Below are 21,569 nucleotides of genomic sequence, written 5' to 3' on the forward strand. Positions count from 1 at the left end.
TTTTTTTTTTTTCTCTGTCACCCGGGCTGGAGTGCAGTGGGGCAACCTCGGCTCACTGCAAGCTCCGCCTCCCGGATTTACCCCATTCAACTGCCTCAGCCTCCCGAGTAGCTGGGACCACAAATGCCCGCCACCGCGCCCGACTAATTTTTGTATTTTTAATGGAGACGGGGTTTCATCCTGTTAGCCAGGATGGTCTTGATCTCCTGACCTCGTGATCTGCCCGCCTCGGCCTCCCAAAGTGCTGGGATTACAGGCGTGAGCCACCGCGCCTGGCCTGATCCTAGCTTTTTGTAGGCTGACTGACCTAGGTGGTAAAAGATGTCCTGTACTTGTTCATTTATTCACACATACAACAAATATTTATTGACTTCTTACCATAAACTATTTAAGGAGCCTGGTGGGGATGCCGCATAAACAAACAAGCAAAAATAGACAAAAATCTTTGTCCAGAAATACATATAGAAAATTTTATAGAATATATAACATAGAAAATAGAAAAAAATATGAAACTAGCCTAATTTTCAGGGTTTTCATTTTTTTTACATACCTTTCATGGTTAACGGTTAATGGTTAATGGGGAGTACCCATTAACTCCCACCCTCCTTCCCAGCTCTCTCCCAAGACTTAGTTTCAAGAACTAGAAAATTCTGATTCAGCTTGGGTGCAATGCCCCTCAAAGGGCGAGGCTTATTCGAAGCCCCAAATTCAGAAAAGCCGGCCAGACCTTGGAAGTTTAAGAAGGTGGAAGGCAGATCGCGGAACCAGTGTTCTGATGGTTGTGGTTCTCTGAGGGAAGCCAATTCTGGGGACCGGTAGTGGAAAGCTCTTGCGCTGTTTCCGGCCACCTCAGCGGGAAGCGGAGACGCAAGCAGCTGGATCTCCGGTAACTGAGACATAGGGAATAACTGTTGTCGCGGCGGAGGAAGTGAGGACGACACCAACGGCCTTCCGGGCCAGTGTTGGATCCCTGTAATTTGTGAAGATGGTGTTGCTAACAATGATCGCCCGAGTGGCGGACGGGCTCCCGCTGGCCGCCTCGATGCAGGAGGACGAACAGGTGAGCTGCTTACTAGATCCCCGCGACCCCAAGTCTGCCAGCGCGCTTTGCCCTCAGCATCGCATTCCTTCCTAGGGCCGAGAGACCTCTGTGACTTCTCGGGCACTCCCGACCTCTCTGAAGTGCTATTTTATCTTTTGGTGTGGGAGAGACTACCGGTGAGAGGAATCTTTCCTGAAGGAGTTGTTCAGATTTTTGTGTTACCTGTTTCTCTTTAGAAAAACGCTCTGGAGAAGTGATAGCTTTGGTTGATTGTGATCACCCAGTGTTCTTTGACTCTTTAGGGACTGTTAAAAATCAGGATTTCTAATTTTCTGCTGCTAATAGGACTGCTGACGGATAAATCCTGGGACAAATCAGCCAAGTTCTTCAACTCTATAACGTAGCACCTGATCCTTGACCTAGCTTGCTGACGTCTTTTGAAAGTGGGTGAGGTAATATTGCCACATAAAAGCACTTGTTAAAGTTCAGTACAGCACATTCTTTCAGGATTATTCCCAGTTCCCACCTTCTCCAATACGCCGTACCACATTCCTGCAATACATTGTAACTTATTTTTTTGTCTTTCAATAACTTGAGTTTCCTAGCGGGCAAACGACGGATCTTAATCATCTCTGTTATTCATACCTTTTACAATGGCTGCTTTATGCTAGTAGGTGCTCAAAAATATATTGAATTGATTAAAAACAGCAATAACTCCAGGCGTCTTAAAAGAAAGCTGTTTTGTGTTTTAGAATCACAGTGGAAATTTCTGAAGACAAATTTCTGGAGCAAGCTTGGGAGGTTCTGAAGACAAAACTGACAATGGAATTTATATAATTTGTTTAAAGTGATCAATTTTATTTTACTTTTTCATACAGTCTAAGTAGTGTTTTAAAACCTTGAGCCTTAAAAAAAGATGAGATATAGAAAAAATAGGTTGCACATTTCTTCTATTGGACTTTTCATTCATATATTAATGCAAAAAAAATTTTACTGAGCACATCAAATGTACCAGGCATAGTGTTAATGCAGGGGGTTAGAGTACACAGTCTCTACCTTTGTGGAGCTTACAGTCTAGTGGAAAAATCAGATAACCAATATACTATTAAAATGTAGTTTAACTGCTAAGGAGAAGGAAGAGGGTTTTGTCGAACATGGAAAATGTATCTAAGTTGGTTTTAGGAAATGAGGAAAGTCTTCCCAGAAGGTATGACATTAAGGTAACAGTAGGATCCAGTAGTAAGGAACTATTCTCTTTAGTTATATGCCTTTTTAGGTTTGATTTGGAAATGTATTTACTTTCACTTTTAGGAGAGTGGTGATACAGATAATCAAGTTGCAGGTCATGCTAAGTGAAATATATTCTATTCATTTCATAAAAACAAAGTCTAATCTTTGAAATAAACTGTGAACAATTTAACATACCCTGATTTGCTAATGTGAAATGTTTTTCAGGAATATTCTAGGACCATCCTGCAGAAGGAATGTAATTGTTCCAGTGAACCTAGGAATATGATTTGAACAAAGTAGATAGTGTAGGGAAATATCCTTGAAGGATGTGTAGTTTGACTAAAAAATAGTTTTCCTATAGTGGGTGGGTGTGTGTTGGGAGTAGCAGGGATGGAATCTGGTCAATTTTTAAACTATGGCATTGAATTCCAGTGTGGGCAAAGAATACAAAGTGAACTGGAAAGTCTACTTAATATTAGTGGCCCCTACTCTCTAACGTGATACTTTTTGAAAATTAATTGATTTATTGTTTTTTAATTCTAAATTTGGTATTGATTTCATATTGGTTTATCAAGATGGATGGCTTTGTTTAATTGACAAGGAAAGAAATTTTACACACAAATATTTTTGTGATTGTAGTGCCATAATATTTTCCTTTAGGAGTTTTGACTTTGAATAATAAAGTTTGCCTAAACTTTTAATGTCTGTAAAAATCTGAATCTTAGACTTAATTTACTATTTTAATAGTATACATAACATTTATAAAAGTGCCTACTACATACCAAACACTGTGCTAAGCCTATAAAGTGCATTTTTAAATTTAATCCTCATACTACCATATTAGAATAGGTACTATTAAAATCTCCAATTATAGATAAGGAAGCTCTGAGGTTTAGAGAGGATAGATCGCTTGCCTAAATTCACACAGCTAATAAGTGGCATAATGAAATTTTTCATCAGGGTTTGTCACCTTGGCACTGTTGACATTTGGGGATGGATAATTCTTTGTTCTTGGGAACTGTCCTGTATATTGTGTGGGAGGTCCAGCAATATCCCTGGCCTCTACCCTCTAGATGCCAGTAGTACCACCACCCTTCCCCACTTCGTTTGTTTGTGTGGCAACAAAAATATTTCTAGACATTGCTAAATGCCCCATGGGGGCAAAATCACCCCGACTGAGATCCAGTGATTTTTATTAAGTATTGTCTGAGTCGACTAGAGCTTTAGTGCCTAACCACTGTACTTTACTGCCTTGTTCTAAGGCCTTTTCATGATGCCTTAACCTCTTAGGAGTCCAGGAATCACTTTTTAATAAACAGGTATCTCAACCAAACAGTTTTATATTTAAGCACCTTAATTGTCCAGGCCAAATAATTCAATGTATCTTCATTTTTGTTTGTTTTTGTTTTCTTATCAGTGTACTTTCAATATTTATACTGATAATAGATATCATATTTTAGGTATTTACTGGGTGCCTGTACAACCTGCCGTATTACCGAAGATGGACAGTTATTCAGATAATACAATAGAGAGTAAAATTTACAAAATAATATAGACAGAGTATTTTATACAGGGTGTTTCCTCTGGGTTTAACTGAAAATTTAGACTTAGGGCAGGAAGAGAGATGAGCTTTTCTTCTCAAATGTGGACTCCCTAACTGATATCCTATTTATCTTTTTTCTTTGTTCCTTTTATGGTATGTTTCTCCTTTTAGGATTTTTGCAATTTCTTTATCTACCTTTCTGGTCTGCCTCAAAATTATTGTATTTTCTTTCATTTTCCTCTGGCATCGTGAAGGGCAGTCCAGACTTGAAGAAAGTGTTAGATCTAACCAAATAGGCAGCAGGAAGCTCTAGGAAAGCAGATAACATGTACAGTTAAATAGTCTCACGCTCCGAATCACTGAGGGTTGATTAATCCACTTACTGTAATTGCTTTTAGAGGAAAGTAGTTGATTCTTGGTGCTGCTGGTCTTGGACCAGCTGAGTTCAGTGGGTATTTAAAAACGATAAGAGCTATGAAGGCAAAAGTTATTATTTGATACAACTAGTTGTTCAGCAGTCCCAGATGACAGCACTGAAAAGTATTGTGGTTGTGTGTCAAGTTACTACCTTCTACTTTTTGTAATATATAGATCCAGATCCTAAATTTGCTATTGGATAACCTCAAATTTGTTTCACAGTTTTTCCAATTATTCCGATCCACTGCATTATTGGATTACTAATAGATATCTTATAATTATATCATATACAAATTTCATTAATCTTTTCTAGATGAAGTAGAAAACAGAATGAGGACATCTAAATATTTTTAGGTGGACTGGCTAACTGTTGGCCCTTTGTGACTTTGATCTTGAAAGCAAACTAAAGGTCAGTATGTAAAACAGTGGTTATGTTGTTTTGTGAGATCTAGATCAGAGCAGCCCCATGGTTTCTTGAGCATTTCCAATGAATTAGAATTACATAGTAAGACTTCACCTAAAAGTTGGATCTACTATTGAAACAATTTCAGTTATAGAGTTAGGATAGCATAATGCTTAGGAGTAGGGGGTCCAGGGCCAGATTGCCTGCTTTCAGATCCTAGTTCCTCCCTTTTTAGCTTAGAGTCTAAAAAGTTTGACTTCTCAAGTAAAAAATTGGCCTAATAATTCTGATCACCTCATGAAGATTTAAACGAGTTAAATAATGTAAAGTGTTCAGAACAGTGCCTGGCAGAAAGTGAACACTTAATAATTTCATATGATCATTTCTGAAGAATCTTGTCTAATTCCATCTTGCCTTTCTTTTTTTTTTTTTTTTTTTTTGAGATGGAGTCTCACTCTGTTTCCCAGGCTGGAGTACAGTGGTGGAATATCGGCTTACTGCAACCTCCGCTCCCCAGGTTTAAACGATTTTCCTGCCTCAGCATCCTGAGTAGCTGGGATTACAGGCACCTGCCACTACACCTGGCTAATTTTTGTATTTTTGGTTGAGACGGTGTTTCAGCATCTTGGCCAGGCTGGGCTTGAACTCCTGACCTCGTGATCCACCTGCCTTGGCCTCCCAAAGTACTGGGGTTACAGGCGTGATCCCCCATGCCTGGCCTCATCTTGCCTTTCTTAAAAGTTCACAGATCAGAATTGCATATAATCAATACACTGGATGCAAATACATAATGAATGAATGATTTTTCACATTACAAAATTAATTTGTGCATATTAGAGAAAGGTCAGTAAATACATAAAAGCAAAATGACCAAAATGTTAACAGTGTGTATTAGCTATAATCTGTACTCGAATTATATCCATTTTGGTGGATGACCTTAAACATATGTATGTGTATATAACATTAAATAATAGATAATATCGTAAGACTGTTTCACCTAATTTTTTCCACTTAACAATGTTTAATGAATATTTTCTCATATCATTAAACTCTGTACATCATTGTTTTAATGGCTGCATAGTATTCCATTATATGAATATGCCAGAAAGAGTACTGTTTAACCAAGAAGATTGTGCTAGCATTGTGTTCTCAAGGATGGTAATGCTAACTGAACCAGCACGGTAAGATGTTGGTTGGCATACCATAATCCCTATAAGTGCATCCCCAGTGTTGTATATTGGCAGTCTTTACATTGCTGTTTGCAAATTCCTGAACTTGTAGAATGCTTTTGGCCAGTTTCTTATTAGGTGATACAGTTGTTAGTCTTTCTCTCAGGTTACAGTAATGTTTACAGTGCCTCTTGTAAAGTCAAAGGATTTGTACCAATCTGAGTGACAATTTTTTCCATGTTTCTTCAACTAGTCCTTTTAAGCAAAGAACTTATATTTAACACCAGTGGTTGCAATTATGTAAAAAATACTGATGTCACAGCCCCACCTCCAAGATGCTGACTTAATTGGTTTGGTGGTAGAGACTGGGCATAAGTAGTTTTATTTTTGAGATTCCCCAAGTGATTCTATTGTGAAGCCAAGGTTGAAAATCACAGATCTATGTTGATATTCTTTCTTGGCACTTGAGTAGCATTCCCAACATTATTTGCATCCCTTTTATCTACTCTTGTGGGTTCAGATCTCTTCAGAATGGCACTGGGGAAACAAAAAGATTGGTAAGTACCATTCAAATTTAGGAAAATAGAATATTGTGCACTAGTTCTTATTGGCTAAAAGTATATGACAGTATTCACTCTTATTGGCTGACCATATAAGTAGTACTGTTTAATATGATAATTTCAATATAATTATTATAAAGTAGTTTAATATATAAAACTGTACATATATACATACAGACATACATATGTTAATATAGAACTATTTCTCAAATACGTAGCAAATATATGTCAGTAAAACAAATCATTGCCGTAACAGTGGTATTAAGATAAATCTACAAACTAATACCTCAACTGGACTCTGCCTATCTCCCCTGGTTCACCTCATGCTTATTCACCTTCTTACTCATATTGAAATTTCCAGTTCACCATTTTTATATATAGCTTAGAATCTTATTATTCTGTAATTGTACATTTGTTGATCTGCCGCTTTATCATTTTATTATTGCTTCCTTGTTTTTACTATCAACTTATTAGTATACTATCTACAATTTTAAGATATCACTTTGTACTTTATCAAAGTTAGAGCTCAGATCCTGGGAGACCCTAGCATAAATACTTTTCTACTTAAATATTTAGTTATTAAACATCTGCCAAAGGGAGGCTATTCTTTCTATGTAAAATAAATAATTCCAAAATAGAATTATGTCTTTGCATCACATGGCAGTGTCTTAGTCTGGGTTACTATAACAAAATACCATAAACTAGGTGGCTTGTAAACAACAGAAATTGATTTTTCTAGTTCTGCAAGGTGAAGATCAAGCACCAGCAGATTTGGTGACTATTGAGGGCCTATTCCTGGTTCATAGATGTCACCTTCTGGCTGTTTCCTCACATGGTAGATGGAGCAAGCTAGCCCTCTGGGGTCTCTTTTATAAAGGTACTAATCGCATTCTGGAGGGCTCTACCCTCATGACTTAATCCCCTCCCAAAGGTCCCACTTATTCATACCATCACTTTGAGGGGTTAGGATTTCAACATTAATTTTTTGGGGGATACCAGCAAACATTCAGACCATAACTGGATAGCTGGCAGAAAGCTCCCCTTCCCCACATGTGGATGGATAAACAATGTCTATTTGCTTCCCATTCTTCAGGCATTTCCTTTCCCTGTTGGATCTAGTAGATTGGTGATGCATGGTTGTCTTCTTTTGAAATGACACTGCTATTTTTCCAATAGATTTGCCCCCTTTTTAAAAAGAATAATTGTAAAATCAGTTAGAAATTGTTCAGGAAAATATTACCAGTAATTATAACATCTGAATGCTGTTATTTTCATTTTTGTCTGCATATATCCCTCGATATTCAAACTTTTGCTGTCCAAACTTGGGAACCAAATAGATTTATTCAGTAAAGAATATCTGACATCCTAGTCTTTGTGTCTACTCTTGGTCATTTTTACCTAATTGCAGTCAAAGTGTTCATAATAATTTGCAGTTATGAGTACACACATTTAGTTTTGTTTAAATGCTCAAAACTGTAACACTTGTGGAAGGTTCTCCTGGATATTCCAACATAAAAATGAAATTCATCAATCTTGTTTCTGGGATTTCCCCTGAATATGGCACATGCTGTATGGTTCTGTGCCAGTAACTGCAAATGAAATGGGTTAGGAGGAGAGTACTGTCCTAACAGTGGAAAGAATACTGGATTGAAAGTTAAGAGTTCTAAGTATATTTGAGGTATATGCTTTTGCTTCTTAGCAAATAACAAATGCAGTCATCTTGAAGAAGTAGGGGTTAGGTCTTCCTCTGTACTCTGAAAGTAGGTTGTCTTTCTTTCATTAAAATGAATCTTACTTACCTGTAAATGAAGGACCTCATTCAGAGTGTCCTCATAATATGATGTTTCTCACTAATTGATAACAGCTTTTTGTGGAGAATTCTTAAATGAAGGTGTCTTCTTTCAGTCTGGCCGGGACCTTCAACAGTATCAGAGTCAGGCTAAGCAACTCTTTCGGAAGTTGAATGAACAGTCCCCTACCAGATGTACCTTGGAAGCAGGAGCCATGACTTTTCAGTGAGTATAATCTTGATTTCTTTATGATCATTTAAGTGTGAAATACAGTAACAGAATGCCTGATAAAAATAATAATTTTTTAAAAGTAAAGATTACTTTAAAACGTAGTCTTTTGGGAGAAGCAACTTCTCTGGCTCTAATTCTACAAAACGGACATCTTGTTTGTTTTTTTCAACATGTTTACAGTAATTTAACCTGTTAACATGTGTCTAATGAATGCTGTGCCCATCATGCAATAACAGATAACTTCTTGCTTTAGGACTGTCTTGGAGCCAGATATGTGTGGGTTAATCCCCTTGCTCAAACATTTCCTAACAGTGTAACTTTGAGCAGCTCACATAACTTCTCTCAGCCTCAGTTTCCTCTATAAAGTAGTGAAAATAAACATAGGAGGTGTGAGAGGTTTGTGGGGGAATCCACGTGTATTATTTAGCAAGCATCTTGTCTGACAGACATGGGAAGAGTCAATAAATATTAGTTACTATTATTTTGAAAAAAGAAAATTATAGAAGAGAAGAGCATTTTAATCAGTGGTTATAGACAATGATATAGCTGATAAAGGACTCAAAGGAACATTATTGGATTTTAAATTGTCTACAAATAATTGGTATTTAATGTTTAATACATGCCAAGTTTAGAGCTGACAAAATAAGAAGGATTAAAAAGGAAAAGAGTACAGGAGCATCAGAGGAAAATAAAAACGGATTAGCTAAATAATCTTTACTATTTTAAGGACTTAGATAGTAAGGTAACTTAGGCCAGGGAGGAAGCTGCTATGTTTACTTTTAAAAACAAAAATTACCTACAAAAGACAAGTAAAAAGTACATCAAAACAAAAATAAAACCCTAGGCAATTGGCTAAGAAAATGTTGGACATTATGTTTTATAAAGTATTAATTTTTATAATATCTGAAATATTTTCTAGAACTCTAATTTTTAACACCAAAAATATAGTCACTTAATATCTAGTATCCTCCTTTTCATCATGGTTTAGGGAACAAAGACCTAAGAAAGTTCTCATGGAATTGAGAGAGATTTTCTTCTGCCTGATTCCTTTAGACATTCATAATCTCATAACATCCTTTATTTCCATGCAAGAGCTATTAAGGGTTTATTCTTTGTCAGCCCTTATATTGAGTCCTGCATTTAATGTCCCTACCTTTTTTGTTTGTTTGTTTGTTTGAGACGGAGTCTCGCTCTGTTGCCCAGGCTGGAGTGCAGTAGTGCAATCTCAGCTCACTGCAAGCTCCGCCTCCCGGGTTCACGCCATTCTCCTGCCTCAGCCTCCCGAGTAGCTGGGACTACAGGCGCCCGGCCGGTTTTTTGTATTTTTAGTAGAGACAGGGCCGTGGTCTTGATCTCCTGACCTTGTGATCCGCCCGCCTCGGCCTCCCAAAGTGCTGGGATTACAGGCGTGAGCCGCCGCGCCCGGCATGCCCCTATCTTTTAATGCTGTTCTCTTAGTACAGAGAGAGATACACGCAAACAAGTATACTATAATGTCTTAAATGAAAAGGTGCTGTAAATTAGATTTAAATGAAATGTTTTGGGAACAGAGAGAAGGAAGGAACAAATTCCCATTTGTTGGGGGTAAGTTCGAAGAAACGGGACAGAGGAGGGGAATATATATAAAGAAGTTTCACAGAAAAAATAATGGTAGAATTGAACATAAGAAAATGAACAGGATTTCTCCAGGTACATAAAAGAGCATTAATGGTTAGAAAAAACAATATAAGCAGAAGTCCACAAATATCTAAAGAACCTAGCATGTTGGAAAACAGTCCGCCATTTGGATTACTAAAATATATGATAGAATGTTGCTTACACTTGTTTTGAAAGGCTGTAAATATAATACCATGGAGTATGATTTTATTTTGTAGGTATTAGGGAACCCTTAGAGTTTGTAAGCAGGGTAATATGGCCATCTGTAGTCTCTGGGAATAAAACTGATGGTATAGAAGATGGTGTAGACTAAAAGCAAAGAGACCAGTTAATTCAGGTGCCCAAGCAAGGAATAAGACAGCTATATTATTAACATTATTTTAAGGGGCCTGATAGATCATATAATAGTCTTTATCCTTTATGGAGCCCTAGGATGCCTCAGGAGCCACATAGAAAGGGCAAGGATGGGAGTATATATAATGCTTTGGGCCCCTAAACTCCTCCTTATGTTTTAAAATTTTTCCTTTTATTTTCAGTGGACATGTAATAATTACACATATTTATAAGATATGGAGTGTATTTCAATACACATATACAATGTGTAATCAAATCAGAGTAGCATATTCATCACCTCAAATATTTATTATTTCTTTGTGAACATTCAAAATTCCCTCTTGTAGCTTTTTGAAAATATGCAGTAAGATATAGCTAGCCATATTCACCCTACAGTTCTGCAGAACACCAGAACTCATTCTTCCTATCCAGTTGTGTTTTTTATCCATTAACTTGCCTCTGCCCATCCTTCCCTTCTGTCTACCTTTCCCCACTTCTAATACCCACAGTTCTATTCTCTACTTCCATGAGCTCAAAAGTTTTTTTTGGCTCCTACATATGAATGAGAACATGCCATATTTATCTTTCTGTGCATGACTGATTTTACTTAACGTAATGTCCTCCAGATTTATCCATGTTGCTGCTAATGATAGAAATTCATTCTGTTTTATGGCTGAATAGTATTCCATGGTGTGTGTGTATGTGTATGTGTGTAAAAAACACTTTTTAAATCCATTATTCTGTTGATGGACATTTCTCTTGATTATCTATCCATAGATACTATGAATGGTGCTGCAGTAAACATGGGGTTCAGATAAGTTTTTAACATAATGAGTTTTTTTCCTTTGGAGAAATACCCAGCAGTGGGATTGCTAGATTGTATGGTAGTTCTGTTTTTAGTTTTTTGAGAAACCTCCACACTGTTTTCCATAGTGTATAAAAGTTCTCTTTTCTCTTCATCCTCATCAGCATTTATTGACTTTTGTCTTTTTAATAGACATTTTAACTGGGGTGAAATAATATGTCATTGTGGTTTTTATTTATATTTACCTGAAGATGAGTGATGTTGAGCATTTTTTCATATACTTGGCCATTTGCATGTCTTCTTTTGAGAAATGCCAATTCTGTTCCTTGCCTACTTTTTAATTGAATTATTTTTGGTTTTCCCGTTGACTTGTTTGAGTTCCTTGTATATTCTGGATATTAGTTCCTCATCAGATGAATGAAACTAGATCCCTATCTCATCATATACAAAAAACTTAAAGTAGACTAAAGACTTAAACTTAAGACCCTAAACTATAAAACTACTAGAAGAAAACATAGGGGAAATGCTTCAGGACATGAGCCTGGGCAAAGACTGTATGGCAGAGACTTCAAAGCACAGGCAACAGAAAAGAAAGTAGACAAATGGGACTGTATTAAACTAAAAGCTTCTGCACAGCAAAGGAAACAACACAGTGAAGAGACAACCTGCACAATGGGAGAAAATATTTGCAAACTCCTACTTAAACTAAAGAACTTCTGATTTTATCTGATACATACATTGGCCTTCTGAATATAAGTTTTGCTTATTATATATACATATTACATATATAAATATATATATTTGTGTGTGTGTGTGTATACTATGGCTAAAAAGAAGTTGGAAAACCACTTAGTAGCCTAACATTTTTCTAAGAGTTTCTCAGACGTATAATCATATAGCCCCTTCCAGAGTGCGTGGGAACTCATTATCACAAAAGAAAGTCAGTTTCATTGTTGAAAAGTTTCAGTTGATTACAGAGTTCTCCTGGACTGGAAATTAAGGAGTGTTAATTAGTCTTGTACCCAGTAAACATTGTCATTAACCTTACATTTCTATCCACAGAAATTTCCAGATCTACTGTTTTTCTTTGTGGCTGGAAAGAGTTTAAATATTTGTATGCTAGTTTACCATGTAGAATCAAAGGGTGGATGGAGTCACAACTGTGAATTTTTCAAGAAAAAGTCTTAAGTATTAAACAAAAAATAACCCCATTTAAAAAATGGACAAAAGACATGAGCAGACATTTCTCAAAACATACTAGAGGCCAACAAACTAATGAAAAAGTGCACATCACTAATTATTGGAGAAATGCAAATCAAAACCACAATAAGATACCATCTCACAACAGTCACAGGGCGTCATTAAAAAGTCAAAAAACAACAGACGCTGGTGAGGCTGTGGAGAAAAGGGAATTGCTTATACACTGTTTGTGGGAATGTAAATTCAGCCACTGAGGAAAGCAGTTTAGAGATTTCTCAAAGAACTTAAAACAGAACTACCATTAGATCCAGCAAACCCATTAATGGGTTTATATCCAAAAGGAAACAGATCTTTCTACCAAAAATCATGCATTTGCATGTTCATTGCAGCACTATTCACAATAGCAAAGATACCAACCTAGGTAAATATTAGTGGTGGATTGGATAAAGAAAATGTAGTACGTATACAGTTTGGAATACTGTGCAGTCATAAAAAGGAATGAAATCATGTCCTTTGCAGCAACATGGATGGAGCTGGAAGTCATTACCTAAGTGAATTAATGCAGGAGCAGAAAACTAAATACTGTATGTTCTCACTTATAAGTTTATAAGCTAAACATTGGGCACTCATGGACATAAATATACTGAGGACTTACTAGAAGAGGAGGGAAGTAGGGGGCAGGGGTTGAAAAACTATTGGGTACTATGCTTAGTACTTGGGTGACAGGATTGTTCATATCCCAAACCTCGGCATTATGCAATATAATATACTCAGGTAACAAACCCGCACATACACATCCTCAAGCTAAAATAAAAGTTTAAAATGTTAGTTGAAGGATTGTGTAGTGGGCTGGGTGCAATGGCTCACACCTGTAATCCCAGCACTTTGGGAGACTGAGGCAGGTGGATCGCTTGAGGTCAGGAGTTTCAGACCAGCCTTGCCAAAATGGTGAAACCCCATCTCTACTAAAAATACAAAAATTAGCTGGGTGTGGTGGTGGGTGCCTGTAATCCTAGCCGTTTGTGAAGCTGAGGCACGAGAATCGCCTGAACCGGGGAGGCAGAGGTTGCTGTAACTGAGATCATGCCACTGCACTCCAACCTGGGTAATCTGGGTGATGGAAAGAGACCCTGTCTCAAAAAAAAAAAAAAAAAAAAAGATTATCTAATGGATGAAAAAATATAATAAATATGTCTAAATACTCCTTTTAGAATATATGTCTAATAGGCCGGGCGCAGTGGCTCACGCCTGTAATCCCAGCACTTTGGGAGGCTGAGGCGAGCGGATCACGAGGTCAAGAGATCAAGACCATCCTGGCTAACACGGTGAAACCCCGTCTCTACTAAAAATACAAAAAATTAGCCAGGCGTGGTAGTGGCGGGCACCTGTAGTCCTAGCAGTAGCTGAGACAGGAGAATGGCGTGAACCCACAGGAGGCGGAGCTTGCAGTGAGCCGAGATCACGCCACTACATTCCAGCCTGGGTGTAGTGATGCACACCTGTAGTCCCAGCTGCTCGGGAGGCTGAGGCAGGAGAATGGCTTGAACCTGGGAGGCGGAGGTTGCAGTGAGCCGAGATCGGGCCACTGCACTCCAGCTGGGGCGACAGAGTGAGACTCTCTCAAAAAAAACCACAAAAACAAAAACAAAAACAAAAAAAGAATATATGTCTAATAATGGGAAGATGTTTGCTTTCTGATTCCAGGGATTTGTGATTTTAAATTGACTTTCTCATTTAGCCAGCCTTAAAATGTTTAGGCTAGATTTTTTAAAAGTTTGCATGGTACAGAGATTCTGCTTTAACCTGTTGTCAGTACTGTTACTTTACAGACAACTTCGTCTTGCTTTTTATGTCTCACCAGCTACATTATTGAGCAGGGGGTGTGTTATTTGGTTTTATGTGAAGCTGCCTTCCCTAAGAAGTTGGCTTTTGCCTACCTAGAAGATTTGCACTCAGAATTTGATGAACAGCATGGGAAGAAGGTGCCCACTGTGTCCCGACCCTATTCCTTTATTGAATTTGGTAAGTTTTTGCCCCTCACTTCTCTCTATCAAGGGAGCAAACAGTATGGAGAAGCTGTTTGTTACACTGCTATAATATTGATATATTTTTTTCTGATGTTTACTTGTTGAAGTTTTAGCTTCTGCTCCCTTTTCCATTCCACTTCTTTTTGTCTTTTTGAGTGACTAAGGCTTCCTTCTAAAAAGTAATTTTCTCTAGTCTTTTGATCTTTTCCCCATAGAAATTGTTGCCTTTTGCCCTTTTCTGTTATTTGGTTTGATTCTTCATTAGAGTCACATGTGACAGAAACTGTGCCTAAAAATCTACTTGATTGGCATATAATGGCTGAGTTCTTCTTTACCCCAGTCTGCAGACTCACAGTCATAATAAGGCTCATTTTTGGAGATCAGAATTGGGAAATCAGAAAGAATGGTGTTTTGTTTCTTTTAGTAGAGTAAGATCCTCTAATTAAAAAACAAAACAAGACAAAGACATAGAAGATACATGGTATTCATGGTCTTGGAGTATAATATTTACTACATTCAGGAATAGTGAGCATAGGTGTCTGTATTTGTACAAGATTTATAGAAAGACTAGTCACCTCAGACCTGGTAAAGTATCTCATTGTAAGGGATCAAAGGAAATGTCCTAAGTACAATAAGTACAGGAAGTGAGAACAAGTAGAATCAGGCTATATTGCTGCAATTTTTAGTTAAAAGAGAAATTAGTTTTACTGTCTTAGAATTTCTGAAGTGTTTCAGGTTTGCTAGATAAATGGGTCATCTTGCTTTGGAAAAACACTGTAGTGTTTCATAACTGTACACTGTCCAAGTGCTGCTTTATATAATGTCCAGTTTTTCAAATTTTGTTTTTGTAGGCAGTAATAGTCCCGTAAACCTCCCTCAAAAATAAGACAAATGTATCAGAGTCATACAGGAAAGAGATGGCACACCCAAATTAGCTTAAGGGATTATATACAAAGATATGAATAGGCTGTAGGATAATTACAAGGTACAGTAACCTCGGACCAGTAGCATACTGGTTGTTATCATCCCTAGGCCTGAATATATAAGGGGAAGGAGCAGTTTCTGAAACTGAAAAGGAGAAAATTTCTAGAGAAGCCCAAATTGAGAGGAGCAGTAACTTTTGGTAGAGGGATACTTCCAGAAGAAGGATACTCGCTTCTCTGAAAGAAGCCAGGGGAATAAATACCCTGACATCACTGTCTGTTCTCCTTCTTCGCTACTGTTGGGGCTTCTTCATTGCCTGAACCTAACTGGCACAGGGCAAGGAGTCTGTTGAGGCATTTCATCCCAGTCAGCTTCCCAGTGCAGAAAGCAAGGTGCAGGAGGGCAGAGAGGAGATCTAAAGAGGCAATGAAAGGGGTACAGCACACTTAAATTAAGATTTTTGACAAAAGTTGAAAATACCTTTAATAGTAAGTCATTCTTCTTATAGTTTTAAGAAATACTGATATGAGCAAAAGATGGATGAGACTTCAGTTTTTATTTATTTATTTAGAGAGACAGTCTCGCTCTATCGCCCAGGCTGGAGTGCAGTGGCATGATCTCGGCTCACTGCAACCTCTGCCTCCTAGGTTCAAGTGCCTCAGCCTCCTGAATAGCTGGGACTAGAGGTGCATGCCGCCATGCCCAGCTAGCTAATTTCGGTATTTTTGGTGGAGACGGGAGTTTTGTCTTGTTGGCCAGGCTGGTCTCGAATTCCTGGCCTCAAGTGATCTACCTACCTTGGCCTCCCAAAATGCTGGGATTTACAGGTATGAGACACAGTGCCCGGCCGAGACTTCAGTTCAGTTTTATATTGGTATTTTGGAAATCTCCCTATTACATATTTGCTTTACATGAGGTTTTAGAATGGAATGAAACTGGGAATGTATATTAGGGAAAATACTTTAAAGTAATGTTTCTCAGCTCTTTAATGATCATGAACCCTTTTGCCATGTTAGGCTGTAATAATGCTAGAGTGTTACCAGCATCCTTTTAAGGAATGTATAGAGTTAAGTAACCCTAAGGATCCTCAGAATACTGTTTGAAAATTTCTGTTTTCAAGAAAGGCTTACTATAGTGGGTCTTAATTTCTCTAAGGCTTCTGATAGCAGCCTTATATAGCAAATACTTCTAATTCAAAGGAAATTCAAAGGACATTTCTCCTGAATGGTCATCTAGTTATATGTTTACATCTAACAAATGAAGAAATCAAAAGCCTAGGTTTTGATATTCAACCAAGAGTTTGGTTAACCATGGACAGTGGCAAATCCAGGCATAAACTCAGAACTGTTTTTGTTTTTGTTTTTTTTGTTTTTTTTTTTGAGGGAGAGTCTCACTCTGTCACCCAGGCTAAAGTGCGGGGGTGTGATCTCGGCTCACTGCAACCTCTGCCTCCCAAGTTCAAGTGATTCTCCTGGCTCCGCCTCCCGAGTAGCTGAGATTATAGGTGTGTGCCACCACACCCGGCTAACTTTTTGTGTTTTTAGTAGAGACAGGGTTTCACTGTGTTAGCCAGGAAGGTCTCGATCTCCTGACCTCATGATCCTCCTGCCTTGGCCTCCCAAAGTGCTGGGATTACAGGCGTGAGCCACCGCGCCCAGCCAACTCAGAACTTTTAATTTCCTACCTCAGTACTTCGATGGCCGTGAAAGAAATTGTTCATGGTCACTTTTCTTCATCATTCTAGATACTTTCATTCAAAAAACCAAGAAGCTCTACATTGACAGTCGTGCTCGAAGAAACCTAGGCTCCATCAACACTGAATTGCAAGATGTGCAGAGGATCATGGTGGCCAATATTGAAGAAGTGTTACAACGAGGAGAAGCACTCTCAGGTATCTAAAAGCAATGAGTCTTATGAAGAAATGGTTCTCATTCCATAGACAAGGATAGCTCATTTTGCAGTGCCTTTTATGCTGTTAGATTCTACCTAGGACTGTTAAGAATTTGTCTCCCAGAAGTACATTACATTACAATGCTTCCAATATGATATGTTTTTTTCCTAGCGTGATTAATTTTTGTTGAGTTGGAACAGTGTAAAGGACTCATCCATATTAGAGGCAATGATTATTTCTAAGATATTCACAAAATTCAGTAAATTATATAAACACTTGTATAAGTTAAGGGAAATGAAAAGAATGAGAGAAAATTGTCAACGATTTATTGCAGTGGTTTTTAGAGTAGTCTCTTTGGGAGACTTTACTGCTGCCACATCAATCTTTATAAAATGCCATTTTCATCAAGGCGTTCCTCTCTGAAAAACTTTCAAATCTGGGACTACAAGATAAGATCCAGTCTGACTTATTTTTCCATCAGTCAGCCATTGTTATTGAGAGCTTGTTATTTGTAGGGCATTGTGCTCTATATATGGAAAATAAGGATGCAAATGTCTGTCATTCTCTAGTTCACAAACATTCTGCTGCAGCCACGCCAGCTTCTGCACTATCCTTAGTGGTCTATTCTGCCTTAATGCTGGACCTGTTCTATAAGACGTGCATAAGAACTGCCTCTTTAAAGAAGCCTTCTCTGATCCTTATAGCCTGTATCACATTAATCTCTTCTGTACTTTAAACTCCTAAAGCACTTAGTAATACAATGTTTTTGAAACATATTACATATATGTGTGTTTACTTAATTTACCTTTATTAAATACCTAACTTACATATTAAACATATATTAATATATATTAAATATACTTTAATATATATTAAATATATTTCCATATAACAAATATATATTTCATATATTTAAATATTTATATTAATGCAGGTAAACATATTTGGATAATTAAATATTTTTATATAATTTCATATATTTATTTATTTATTTATTTATTTATTTATTTATTTATTTTTTTGAGACGGAGTCTCACGCTGTTGCCCAGGCTGGAGTGCAGTGGCGCGATCTCGGCTCACTGCAAGCTCCGCCTCCCGGGTTCCCGCCATTCTCCTGCCTCAGCCTCCTGGGACTACAGGCGCCCGCCACCGCGCCGGGCTAATTTTTTTTTTGTATTTTTAGTAGAGACGGGGTTTCACTGTGGTCTCGATCTCCTGACCTTGTGATCCGCCTGCCTCGGCCTCCCAAAGTGCTGGGATTACAGGCTTGAGCCACCGTGCCCGGCCTAATTTCATATATTTATTTTTTTGAGACAGAGTCTTGTTCTGTTGCCCAGGCTGGAGTACAGTGGCACGATCTTGGCTCACTGCAACCTCCACCTCCTGGGTTCAAGCAATCCTCTCACCTTATCCTCCTGAGCAGCTGGGGCTACAGGCGTGTACCACCATGCCTGGCTAATTTTTTTATTTTTTTAGTAGAGATGGGGTTTTGCCATGCTGTCCAGGCTGATCTCAAACTCCAGGGCTCAAGCAATCCAACCACTTCAGCTTCCCAAAGTGCTGGGATTACAGGCATGAGCCCCCACACCCAGCCCTTCATATAATTTTAAAAGTGTAGGTAATTAGGTAAAATTAGGTTAAACGTATATGTATATTTACCTGATATTTAAATATTGCCTAAGTGTTTAATGTGGACATGTAAGCTCTTTAAATACAGTGTTTATGTATTTTATATCTGTTTCACATACTTCTTATATATCGCCCATAGTAATGGTCACAAATAGGTTCCTTAATAAGTATTTTTGAATTCAGCCATGCTATATATTCATTAGTAAATGAGTTTTCTTTTATTATGAACTACAAACTTTAACTTTTTTGTGAGTAGTGAGCAGTTATTCATTTACCTTCACACTCTTTAAATATCAAATTTCGAGTGAGTGAGTGTGTAAGTTTTTGTCATACAGACTTGCAATTCCTATATGGGATAAAGTAGACTAGCACAGGAATTTTTCTTGTATCACTCATGCAAGACTCTAAATTCCTTAAAGGCAGGGATCATGTACATTTTGATCATTGTTGTATCCTCAGCACTTCACAGGGTGTCTGTAACATAAATATTTGTTAAATGACTTCTCTAAGCAATAGCTTTATGTTATCCTGTATTTCAAAATGTTCATATATAAATTCTCTCAACTATGACTTGTTTCACATGGTCTAATAATTGTTCCTCTGCTGAGTTATTCTCAGCAGATTTAGATTTATTGAGCACTAACTAATATACCAGGCCCTGTTCTAGGCATTCAGGATATAGCAGCAAACACAATAATTTAGAATCCCTCTCCAGTGGAGTGTATATTCTTGTAGACTCTGTAAAAAGATGCCCTGTGCATTGTCATGGTTATTTCTCAGTCCCTGACTCTTTTTTCCTGGCTAGATGTTTTTCTTACTCATGTGATCAGTTGCTAATTCAGACGTGGCTGTCATGCTTGTGTTATTAAGTAACGCGATGTTTCCCAATCAAAACCAGTCTCTATTAAGCAACCCCAAATATTCCAAAAGCATTCTTTAAGGAAGAAACAATCAGATTGCAAAATAGTTTTTCTGAAATTTAAAGAAGTGAAAAGTTTGATCAGAATTTATTATGTCAAATGGAGAGTTTGTGTTTATTATTCAAATATGCCCTATATTTTAATCTGGTCTAGCTTGTGTCTATCTGGCTATTTCTCTAAGTGCTTAGTTAACTGTTATAAGAAGGTAACATTACAAATGTCCTTGGGGGTGAAAAAACTTGCCAGAAAATGCTAAAAAGCTTAATTTACTTGGGTTTTTTTGGTAGTACTTCTTATTGTATTTTAGTTACAACTTTCCTGTGTCTATTGAAATATAAATCCTGATAGCTACTTCATAGTAGTCTTTACTTTGTGGTTTAGCAGTCATCATTGAAATATAGCTTAAGACTGTGTTTGGTTAGTTGAATTTTCTGATTATCTGAGTTTGTTTTACATAGATTATCATTATTGTTTTTCAAAATATAAGAGAATATGATTCAGACCATTAGAAGATTATGAAGATAGTAATTATTAACATGTAACAATTATTATAATTTATCATGTGTAGGCACTGTTGCTCACTTTACAGGCAATCTCATGTACATACAACCTTATGACATAGTTACTATTATTATCCCCATTTTATAGATGAAGAAACTAGGTTTTAAATCGGTTACATGTCTTGACCAATGTCACATAACTAGTACAGGTGATATCTGCACCAAAGAGTCTGAGGCCAGAACCTGTACTTCTAACCACCTTACTATATAGCCTCAAAAATTCAGACATAATCTGATCTGATAAATTTAAACTGTATTATAGATTTTACAGTGTTTCAGGATCATCAATTAGTATATGCAATGTTAGTCTTAAAAATAAAAATGATGATTTAAGATTCATGGTTGTTGCAATGCTGCTCATTTTGGTTATTTTTAATGCCTTAATACTTTTGGCAAAATACTTCCAGGGACTAATTAATGTTTTCCTTTTTTCCTCTTTGACAGCATTGGATTCAAAGGCTAACAATTTGTCCAGTCTGTCCAAGAAATACCGCCAGGATGCGAAGTACTTGAACATGCGTTCCACTTATGCCAAACTTGCAGCAGTAGCTGTATTTTTCATCATGTTAATAGTGTATGTCCGATTCTGGTGGCTGTGAAATAATGAATACAGTCACTGGTAAGGGAGAACCTAGAACCCAGTAGGTGTATATTTTCAGGAAACTGAGCTCACAGAGATGTGTATTAGAATCCAAGTGGAACTTCTGCCTCTAAAGACCTTGAAAGAAAAGAGACGTCCTGAAAATGAAAGGTTACACCTCATTTAATGAAGCTTAACCCTATGTAGAAAGTCTGTTTCAGGGGCAGAGGCTTTCTCTGGGTGCTAAGCCATATATGTTAGGGAACAGTAGATTGTTATTTCGTTTTTTCCCTCCCAGTGCATTTTAAAAACAGCACTGACTGGGGCATTCTCATTCTCTAATGGAGCCATCAATGAGATTTAGTCAACCTGTACTAGCAACATTCTGAAATTCCTTCAAAGAAGGCAGTCCTTTGGGAAGGGTTTTTTTTTTTGTTTTTTTTTTTTTTTTGACTCTAATCAACATTCCTTTTGTTGGTGACATTTGTGATTTTCAATAATCTGAGTTTTTGATGGCCTTTTAAACAAGACTCCAGTATGTGAAGGTTAATTGCTGTGCTCCACAGATCTTGTCTATTGGCCCCAGTAGAAAGTTAACCTTTGTTGTTTTCCTTTTATAATTTGCTTATTGCACAATTGCTTTAGGGTTAAGTGAATTA

At 37.4% G+C, this 21,569-nt stretch overlaps 1 protein-coding gene across 1 annotated transcript; it reads left to right on the forward strand.

Annotated features, from left to right (window-relative positions):
* Positions 1-852: 852 nt before the first annotated feature.
* SEC22B (SEC22 homolog B, vesicle trafficking protein) lies at positions 853-21,344 on the forward strand. The gene is given in 5 exon segments (NM_001261329.1): positions 853-1,060; positions 8,270-8,379; positions 14,241-14,401; positions 17,075-17,221; positions 20,775-21,344. Coding segments are annotated over 5 exon segments (648 nt in total). The 5' UTR covers positions 853-985; the 3' UTR covers positions 20,930-21,344.
* The last annotated feature ends 225 nt before the right edge of the window (positions 21,345-21,569 follow it).

The sequence above is a fragment of the Macaca mulatta genome, chromosome 1 (genome assembly GCF_049350105.2).
Source record: "Macaca mulatta isolate MMU2019108-1 chromosome 1, T2T-MMU8v2.0, whole genome shotgun sequence".
NCBI lineage: Eukaryota > Metazoa > Chordata > Mammalia > Primates > Cercopithecidae > Macaca > Macaca mulatta.